Source organism: Cryptomeria japonica, chromosome 8 (genome assembly GCF_030272615.1).
Source record: "Cryptomeria japonica chromosome 8, Sugi_1.0, whole genome shotgun sequence".
Classification (NCBI taxonomy): Eukaryota; Viridiplantae; Streptophyta; class Pinopsida; order Cupressales; family Cupressaceae; genus Cryptomeria; species Cryptomeria japonica.
Window position 1 is genome coordinate 416,370,807 of NC_081412.1, and position 11,313 is coordinate 416,382,119.

The 11,313-nt window shown below is 35.5% G+C and overlaps 1 protein-coding gene across 1 annotated transcript; it reads left to right on the forward strand.

Moving 5' to 3' along the window:
- Positions 1–6,854: 6,854 nt before the first annotated feature.
- LOC131857699 (oleosin-B4-like) lies at positions 6,855–7,321 on the forward strand. The gene is made up of 2 exons (XM_059210399.1): positions 6,855–7,102; positions 7,186–7,321. The coding sequence occupies exons 1-2, from the start codon at positions 6,855–6,857 to the stop codon at positions 7,319–7,321; spliced, it is 384 nt and encodes a 127-aa protein (XP_059066382.1).
- Positions 7,322–11,313: the final 3,992 nt, after the last annotated feature.

Sequence of the window (11,313 nt, forward strand, 5' to 3'; positions counted from 1 at the left end):
GACCTTGTGAAAGGAGGAATAAACTTTGTTTTTCTTTTCACAAATCTAGAACTCGGACTCAAAAGCATAGATTGGATACCAGCATCTATTTCCATCTGTGTATAAAACACCTTTGGCTTCCTGCCCTGCTTCGTAGGAGAAGGTAATGGGGAGGAAGGAGACAAAGGAGTTTGAACCAAAGGCTTATTAATTGCAGGATCTATGATGCTAAAAATGTGGTATATAAGATGCATACACATATAATGAGACAATAAAAACATAATTGAAAAGCTTAATTGAAAACTAGATTAGAAATGCAAACCACAAGCCTTCCTTGAAATGTCCCATTTTCCTCTATTCTTGAGGACCTTGAAGGTGTTGGATTGATGGGCTCTCAGTGGAGCAATGACCTCAAAAATGACAACTCAAGAGTTGAGTAGCTATTTGATCATGATTGACAATGGAGATGATATGAAATGCATGATTTGAGAACCTAGATTAACATGCTATGATTAATCCAAAATCTAATTACTAGATAATTGAAATGCAAATTTGCCTATAGTAATGATGCCTACATTGATATGAGATGGGATCCTTATTGCTCCAAAATGGGCAATTTTTATAGGAATTCCAAGGCCAAAGTTGAGGTGGCAGGAGTCGACGGTCCAGGATCTGATTTGAAGATATCAAGGACCAAGATTGAGAAAGTTGGAGAAGAGGATGGAGGAAGAGACACTTGTCATCTCTATGGTGACAAGTGTCAAGGAGCCTTCCTCATGAGAGGGCAAGTGTCCAAGGGAGGAGACATGTGGCAAAAGTGCCATGTGTCTCAAGGAGAGAATATCGACACCATGGAAGGTTAGGATAAGGAGGTTAGAATGTACAAGATTGGATAGGGTGGGTTAGACCCAAGATTATATTGAATCAGTTAAGTTAGGGGATGGTTAGGCTGGGTGGTTAAAGTTAGGAACCATGTGCTCATTTGAATTTATAAATTCAAATAATTAGAAAATGGTAATTAATCTCAACAAACTTGAGTTTATTAATCTTAATTAGGGATTAGAAGAATTGATTAATATGGGGAGACATTAATTAATTTAGAATTAATTAATCAAAGGGGGATATGAGATGAACTATATAAATAAATCATTTAGATTTATTTACTAGTAGATGAATAGAGAAATTAATTAAATTGCTTGTGAATTCAATTAATTAGGAAGGGGAATTAATCAAAAAACTGCATATTTAATTAACTATCTTCAGACCATTTTTAGGTGTATACATTTTGCCCCTCTTTGAAGCGATGTGTGACGACACGTTGATTCAAAGAAAACTTGATTGATGATGTTGCCGATATTGATTTTGATAGGATGTAGATTCGATCTTGATTTGATGTGGATTTGGTTTTGATATGATACTGATTTGATTTGGAGATGATAAATTGCGATATGATGTCGATTCAATTTTGGAGATGATAAATCTCGATATGATGTGATTTCGAACTTGGAGATGATAAATCTTGATATGATGTGGTTTTGATTTTGGAGATGATAAATTTTGATATGATGCCCCAGACATTGATTGATAGATATCGATGTGAGGATGCCCCCTCGGGAGATGAATCGGATAATTTTTGAATGTTTGTGAATTTTTCGTGATTTTTTGATTTTTTTGAAATTTTTTGAAATTATTTCGATTTTTAGATTTTTAATGATTTTCCGATTTTTAGAACCAATCCGATTCATTTACTGATAAGAAATTTGAAAATGCTGCCCTGTCAGGCTGATTAGTCGATTAGATGATTAAAAATAAGTGGAATAAAAATCCCACTTGAATGCCCCATTATGAGTTAAAAAAGATGAATTCCTTTTTACCACTCCTCATTTGTGCACTGCAGTTTTTGGAGAAAATTTGCTCTGGAGAAAGGAAATGGCGATCCCGTACCACCAACATAGGTTTCAGCGAGTTTGGCGATATGAACGTCCTCTAGCATATGGTCCATCGGTACATATTTTGAGAAAACCCAGCTTTGTTAATTTTTAGTTGATTTTTGAAAATTTTAGCTATTTGCATAAAAATCATTTTTTAGCATTTTTGTCAGATGGGTTGGGAATAAAATTGTATTTTTGAGATGGGGTTTTCAATTTCCAAAATGGGTTTTTTTTTTCGGATTTAAAAAAAATAAATTCCATTGTGCATCCCAAATTTTTTTTTAATTTATACATGCATTTTTTTTTTGGCTAAAAAAAAAAAAAATACATTAAAAAAAATGTGATGCTAAAAATGTGGTATATAAGATGCATACACATATAATGAGACAATAAAAACATAATTGAAAAGCTTAATTGAAAACTAGATTAGAAATACAAACCACAAGCCTTCCTTGAAATGTCTCATTTTCCTCTATTCTTGAGGACCTTGAAGGTGTTGGATTGATGGGCTCTCAGCGGAGCAATGACCTCCAAAATGACAACTCAAGAGTTGAGTAGCTATTTGATCATGATTAACTATGGAGATGATATGAAATGCATGATTTGAGAACCTAGATTAACATGCCATGATTAATCCAAAATCTAACTACTAGATAATTGAAATGCACATTTGCCTATAGTAATGATGCCTACATTGATATGAGATGGGATCCTTATTGCTACAAAAAGGGGGATATTTATAGGAATTCCAAGGCCAAAGTTGAGGTGGCAGGAATCGACGGTCCAAATCTGATTTGAAGATATCAAGGGCCAAGATTGAGGAAGTTGGAGAAGAGGATGGAGGAAGAGACACTTGTCATCTCTATGGTGACAAGTGTCAAGGAGCCTTGCTCATGAGAGGGCAAGTGTCCAAGGGAGGAGACATGTGGCAAAAGTACCATGTGTCTCAAGGAGAGAATATCTACACCATGGGAGGTTAGGATAAGTAGGTTAGAATGTGCAAGATTGGATAGGGTTAGTTAGACCCAAGATTAGATTGAATGAGTTAAGTTAGGGAATGGTTAGGTTGGGTGGTTAAAGTTAGGAGCCATGTGCTCATTTGAATTTAGAAATTCAAATAATTGGAAAATGGTAATTCATCTCAATAAACTTGAGTTTGTTAATCTTAATTAGGGATTAGAAGAATTGATTAATAAGGGGAGACATTAACTAATTTAGAATTAATTAATCAAAGGGGATATGAGATGAACTATATAAATAAATCATTTAGATTTATTTACTAGTAGATGAATAGAGAAATTAATTAAATTGCTTGTGAATTCAATTAATTGGGAAGGGGAATTAATCAAATAACTATGTATTTAATTAACTATCTTCAGACCATTTTTAGGTGTATACAGGATCAAATTCATCCTTATTGACCACACACAAAGCATTCTCACAATCCAGATCTTTATCCAGAGAGAGAATTTCAAAAGGATTGCAAGTCAGAGGAATGACCAAGGAAGAATTCAAATTAACTAAGTCCTGATCAATCGCATCAACCACCTTATCAGTAACATCATTATTCAAAGTAATATTATGTTTAGAAACAAGCCTCCAGACTTGAGAAATTAAACCCTCATCTGGAACAAGAAAAGACGAATCAAAACCATGAACCAAAGGGTCTGAATCCCCCTGAGGCGAGCCTACCTAAAGTCCTTGGGTAGGTTTAGTAGAATTCATTACCAGTCCCCCTACATTAGGAAGCCCTAGGTGAGAATCTATTTCAACAGGAACCTTATCTTTCTGCACATCCTCCATAGGGATCGATGCATCCCCAAGAGGGACATATTTCTCTACAATAGAAACCCCTATAGGATTGTTTAACTTTGATGGACAAACATGGTGAGAATCTATGTGCCTTCAATTTTCATGATCAACAAAAGAATTAAGGATATCAACACATATATTGGGATATCAACACATATATTAGTAGATTTTGAGGACTAAACCACCTTATCACCAAACGACAAACCTTTAAGGGTAGAAAATGAAGGAGAATCCATAACCACAAAAGACTTAACAAATCAATCAGAATCACGAACGATGCTCTATCGCCAAACCCCATCAATAGACTTTAAATTACAATTGCAAGGAACCACAGAGGATGAGGTAAGTAACACACAAATCTTAACACAAAAAACCCTATCCTCAAAAACTGGATGTGAATGAATAAACATTTCAAAGGAATCCCCAATTATTTGTAAAATATCATGATCAAAAAATTCATATGGAAGCCCAGGAAGCGAAAACCAAATAGGGATAGTTTTAACAATATCCCGAGAAGTTAAAAAAAGAGGTTTCCATCTTTCAACAAAAACTAGATTACAACCAAACCAGGAAAATGACTTTACAAGGGTTTAGCACCCTTGGAATCAAAGATAACAATGAAAGAGGTCGAAGAAAGAACCTAAAAATAAAGGGTACCATACCAAAGCAAATGAATCTTATGATGAATCGTTGAGAGAAAAATATTTTCTCCCCAAACTTGAATTAATACAACCAAAGAATGCAAATCTCTAGCTTTTTTGTCAAAAGGGGCTTCAGTCACAAAGATACAAGGAATCAACAGCCATACCTTATCCACCGAGTTCTCCTTACCCAAAGGCTTGTCCTTATCAAGAGCAACCGTAGAAGCCAAAGATGGTCGTAAAACCCCTGTAGAATTTGCAACAACCACCTTGTCAGAGCCTGCAACAATTTTAGGGTTATTTCTAGACCCCCCAATTCTCCAAGAATTTATTGGTGAATCCCGAGAGGCATTTTGGTTAGGCCTAGCTACTTTCCTCTTCTATGGATGAAAAAATCCCTTGAAGTATTTTGACCTCGACCACCTACTTTCCTTGCAACGCCATTCTTTCTTCTCCAAAGCAAGCACATCGACCCACTTCCCATTCTGAAACATCCATTGAGGAATATGATCACCTTGTAGACCAAAGAGATCCAAGGGAGGAAGAGGATCGCCAAGGGAATCTTCACCCCAGCTTGAATTTCACATCCGAACCCTAGATTGTGAACATAAACATTAAATAATTATTATAAACATTTTATTTCAATATATATAAATTAATGCACATGACTATTAAATGAAAAAAATATAAGTCATTATGCAACAAATAAGACAAATGAGATGCTACTACATTAAATAAAATTTATGTAAACAAATACCTGGAATAATCATTGCCAATATTATGTGCTCCCTTTTTATTGGCATCCATGGAGGAATGTTATTGTTGATAACAAATATAGGCCACACTGAGTAAATAGATCTCATCTCTCCAAATGGATTGACACCATCCACTGCCAATGAAAGCCTGAGATTATGAGGTTATTCTTTGAAGTGTGACCATTTTTCCTCCATGTCCCTAAATGTAGAACCATCTGTAGGCATTCAAAGATTGTCATCTCCACTTCTATTTTGTGCATGGTAATCCATAAATCATGCTAAGCTTTCGCACCTAAATAATCATTGCATATGTGGAATAATGAGAATATAATGAAGAAATTTGCGAGGCACTTTTTTGTTAGTTGATATGTTTGATATCTAATGATATGACATTTCAGGCATTTTGTTGCAAATTCATGTTGTTTATGATATATGATATGATCATTGGGACATGCATCTATTGTTTGATACTTGTCATGCCCAAACTTTTGGGCAAGAACACAAACAATTTTTTTTTTTGAAAACACTTAATTTACGTGCAACCTATGTTTATACAGTTGTGACAACTAAACAAGTTGCTCCAAAGTTAATCTTAAATGATAATAAATTGGGTTTTCTAAAGTGAGAGATGAATTCAGACTTAACTAGGAGCCTTAGGATTCGATATAACCCATAGATGATAAAATTAGATTATTACTTACGTAACAATCACGATAACTCTTGTTATCAAGTAGAACAATTTAATTTTTATAATGACAGTAGTAAATTCTCCCAAATGTCCTTTCCTTTTTAGATGCAAAATATATTACTTAATTAGATCAACCTCCACTACATAGACATTAGTATAATTATTTGATTCAATGGTTATTCCTCTAGGTAAAGGTATGTTAAGTATTCCCCAATACTTAAACTTATAACCTCTTCATTTGTAACTTAATTAATCCCTTAAATATTTTGATTTGATATTAGTACGATTCCCATGAATTAATATTAATTATTAGAGCAATTAAATCTAAAGTGTCAAACGTCATTATAATAGTCAAATTATTAAATGAAAAGACACACTAGGGATAAATTCATTCAAAGATCCAGCCCATTGACTTATTATAGAAATATATGTAAATCCACCTACAATATCCTCTCTCAAATAAACATGTATTAACCTACACTATATTATTTCAGTGAATTATAAATACCATTAACATCTCTAAAAAGTAATCATATATCTTAAATCATGTAATATAAATTCCCCCTCCAAATTTATTACTCATTGTCTCTCTTAAAATTAATAAAATCAAATCAAATTATTATAAAAAGGTTTCCCATCGTAAAAGGTTATCACAAAATACATTCTTTGAGAATAAAAACCCGTTTAAATAAGGAGAACACATATATTCATTACAGAACTACCTATCAACAAAATTGGGGGGAAAATTTTCCAATAGCTTTATTTCAAATCATTCTTTTTAAAAAAAAAAAGACCTATCCAATAATACAATAATCTTTTGAATCCTATTTAGGGTTTACCCATGTTTAGATATGAGTTCATCTTATTTTTAATTCTTTTTTTTTTTCAACGTCATATCCCCTTTTAACTTTTGGTTCATTTTTCCCCTTAAAGTCTAACCCTAGAACACTACACTGCCTTAAGGCTCTTACAGGGACTTCACGTGGTGGCCGTGAGGGTTTACCAGAGCGGTGGAAAAGGTTAGCACTGTGAAGGAGGGAGGCCAAGGATGGGGAGACTTGGGGAAGGGCGGCACCGAGAACAGCAACGACATCGAGGGACGGGGCGGCACGTAGAGTCGGGCGGTGTCGAAAGGAGCGGCGGTGCTCAGGGTTCGGGCGGCGCCGAAGGGAGCGGTGGCACTCAGGGTTCGGGCGGCACCGAAGAGAGCGGCGGCACTCAAGGTTCAGGCGGTGCCGAAGAGAGCGGCGACACTCAGGGTTCGGGCGGCGCTGAAGACACCATGCGCAGGGCTTGGTAGGAGGGTGGGTTGCCGAGGTGGCCATAGAAGATGCAGGGGCGAAGGGTTCCATTGTGGGGAAACTCGCCCATAGACGCAGGGTTACCCCTGAGACTGTGGGGATGCCTTCCCACAGACCGCGGGGCCTTGGTCCTGTGACTGTGGGGGGGTGTCTCCACAGGCGCAGGGATAAGCCTGCGGCTGTGAGCGGCCATAGCCCCGCAGCCCAACCATAGGGATCATTCCCCTTTTTTTTAACATGTATTTTTTTTAAATTTATTTATTTATTTTATCATTTCGCTTTTTTAAAAAAGACAAAGTTTAATGCATGCACACACACACACACACACACACACACACACACATATATATATATATGCTTACACATTTATATATTTATATGGCCTGTTAAGATTTATTGTATACATGTGTGAATATGGCAGCCTGAAATTAACAAGCAAATAATATAACATTCAATACATCTATACAACCTGATTTTAAGGTTAATTTTAAGATTTATTTATTTAATCTGATTAAATAAGATTTCAAATGCATGCACGATCTTAATGTATTAATTTCTTTAGAAGAATACAGTAGCTTAGTATTTCTTTTATTACATATAGTTTCTCTTTGATTGAAGAGCAACAATAGTCAGATTTATTTGCTTTCCACAAATCTGTTTATTATTATTATTATTATTATTTTTTTTAAAGCTCCAAAGTGTTCTCTCATATACTAAGTTTAGATGCTAACTTAAGAAGCAAGCTATTAACTTTAAATTTACTTTCTGCAGTAATAATAGAGGAAATGACAGAATTAATTAAATTACAACAACATTAATAAAACTAGCATATCATTTAAAAACCCCTCTTCTTTTGTTAAGTTAATTACTATATAATGTTCTATTTAAGGGAATGTAACTATGTATGCATTTTGGGACTAAACTATTATGACTAAGAGGTCATTCTCAGATTTTTTGATGCACATGTTATTGCTAATTTAATTATCTACACTATTTTCATTATGCATAGTAGAAAGGTTAGACCCCTTTTTTTTGCAAAAATAACTTAATAGGAAATACATTTCTTTAAAAGCATATAGAATACCAAGTAGTCAATATTACATAAGGGTGTGATACCCAACTAAAATAAATACACTCCTTTCCTTTTTTTTGAAATAAATACATCTTAACACTCTTTCTCTTTCTTTTTTTTTTTCTCTACTATAAATAAATACATTCTTTTTGGACTTTTTCTGCAACATAGAACAGCAACTAATCCCTTTTCTTTTCTTTTCCACCCCAAGCAACCTGCAATAAAAACACAACTTTGACCATGGAGAGCTCACCTCCCAACCTAGGCTTACTAGAAGCCACCCCCGAGCTTGGAGAACCAAGCACTAGACGGGTTACAAACAAGCAATCAACACAATAACAATAGCAAACACTCAATAGGCATATTCCCATCCCAAGCTGCACTCTCACCACAACTTGTGATGAACTTTCCATGGGTGGAAGTGGACCAAGTACCATTGGGGAGATTGCAAGTTAAATACAACTCAATGCCACCTCATGGCAAAACGAAACACAACAAATTTCCCTTCCACACCTTATGCCCCCCAAAGGCATCAAAGCCATATTTCCTCCCCTTATGACCCCCAAATGCATACACAAGGCTATGCAGCAAGGGTCACAAAGGACACCCTTGAGAATCACTCTCCATAAGGAGAGCCTCTCACCCAAGGCTGTCATGCTTCTTCCACCCCAAGACCATCCTACTCCCCCAAGAGTAGGAGATCTTGGACACTCCCAAAAAAAAACAACAAGAACACATAAACAAACATAGAAATGAAAACTACACATTCTTTTTCTCAACAACAATTTACAATAACACATTTTTTTCACAAGCATTTCCTTCCTTCAACAAAAACAACATAACAAACATAAACAACATAAATAGGAGATAAAAACCAACCTTATTCTGCCAATAGGTATGCTAAAATTAGTTGGGGATGAGCTGCCCAATTCCACACAAACTTTTCTCCAATCTCTACCCAAAGTTCTATTCTCCTACTAATTTTCAAAACAAAAGCATAATCTCCAAAAATGGAGAGTGGGTGATTACTCACTAAGTCTCCAATTCTTGCCTAAGAAGGCCTCTCACACACTTCCCAACCCCTTGGGTGAGGTGAGAGTTCCCATTGGTTGCTCTTCCCAAACTCTTACACATTACTAAAACTGGAAAGGGAAAAGGTGAGAGAAGATGGGGAAGAGAGTTTGACATCAAAAGGGAAGGTTGTCTATCCTAGGAGGAACTTTCTAAGTTGAATTTTCATTCACCTTGGAAACACCACTTTTTGAGGTGACTAAACAGTCACATGGGAGAAGTCACATGTTTCAAAAATACCCCTAACCCATAGGTATACCCTTTGGACCTTTGGAAAAGCCTTAAAACTAACCCTAGGAGTCCATTTAACCCTTTAGAAACCCAACTGAAGTTTACCTACGGGTCAAACCTGAGTTGACCACTCCCAAGACTCCCTACCCCAGGCAAATTTGGGACCACACTCATGTTTTGAATGGCTTTGGGATTTGGTAGAAACAAAACTCCCTCCAAGAGACAAGTCAAAATCAATGACACTAATCAGCACATGTGTCAAGTGACACAATAAAAATACAATATAAAAATCACACATGGAATTTGTCTCTTGTAGGATTACACATATACATAAAAATTAATTTTAACACTCAAGCATCACACACTTCACAAATAAAATACATTACAAATGGGGTGTTGTCTCTCCAAATAGACAACTCCCGGCTTAACAAGCGTACATTGGTCTAGGTTTGGTTCTCCATATAAATTCCATGGTCACATGGATAATTTTCCTGCGCATCTCAATTAACACATCAGTAATCCCAAGTAATCACAATTATACATAATTAGATACATAGATTTCATTGCACATCAAACACTCATACATTTGACAATAATAATTCAATATCTCATCCTTTCAAATTTGATTTCACATAGCAATTATCGTAATTCTCAAAATTGAACCATTCATACAATAAGCATCATTTTCTATCATCAAACTGAAGTCCTGCAATTCCAATAATGAAATCCACCATTTCCAAGAAATTCTATTTTAGCAACATATAAAGCTTCATAATCAACAAGCATAAAACAAAGCATCAACATATGTCAATGTGATCCAAATCATGGAATCATATAGGTTTTCAAGTTCATAACACATCAAAATGTACACCACAAGGTGAAATGATTTCTATAGCTTGGTTCAATTATTTTTCTCACCAGTCTATCTATCTAACTTAGCCCATCCTATTGAGTTATAGCATTTATTAATAGAATCAACCATGGTCACTATGAAAATCAAAGCTTGATTGGGGAGGGACCCTACATCCTCCTCCCCTAGAGTTCGACTTACTCCCGGAAGTCGCATGAGTACAATACGAAATAGGGACATAGCATTTCCCATAATTTCAACAAGTTACTCTAAATCTTATCTTGCCTACTAGAAGGGTGAAATACTCAAAACCATCTTATTATTGTAAATAGCGTACTATCCTCATACGGTTAAATTCTTGGTATTTTTATTACATTTTCCTTCGATCTGGGTAGGTGTTCACAAAAGCTATCTCCCCACAAATTACATTAATGCTCCATCCAATTTATATCAATAATACACATCAACTCCCGAATCAAGGTTACGCATAATAATTTACTTATTTAATTTCTAGGTGCCATACTTATTAAGGTTTCGTCTAAACATGTTTATCCTGCTGCAATTGTCATCTATGCTTGCCACTAAGGAGAATCGACATCACAGTTTATTCATAGTGAATCTACTTATTTTACACTAAGGTGCCTCATAAAGGGGGTTACTTACATATTTGGTAAACCACCCTAGGAGCATGATTTCTTCCAACATCCTTAGGCAACAGGGAATAATCAAGCCCAAGTTCTTCATGTCCGCCCTTATATAGGGTAGTTTTCTACCACTAGGGCTTATGATGTTTGTACTTCTAGGCACCAAGGTTTAAGTTTCATAGGGTACACTATTCGCAAAACCCAACCATTAAGGTATATAACCAATCCCATTCTAAGGGAGTGATGAAAATTAATAATACTTATTTTAGATCTCATCCAAACAATCATCCCTTACACATGCCAATTTTACCAGTCTGCAATTTTCATTACTGTCACAA

Excerpts from the sequence above, each read along its gene's own strand:
- LOC131857699 (XM_059210399.1), top strand. The coding sequence starts at position 6,855 with ATGGGGAGACTTGGGGAAGGGCGGCACCGAGAACAGCAACGACATCGA. Across the intron at positions 7,103-7,185 it reads GACACCATGCGCAGGGCTTG|GGTTACCCCTGAGACTGTGG; the intron begins GTAGGAGGGTGG and ends CCATAGACGCAG.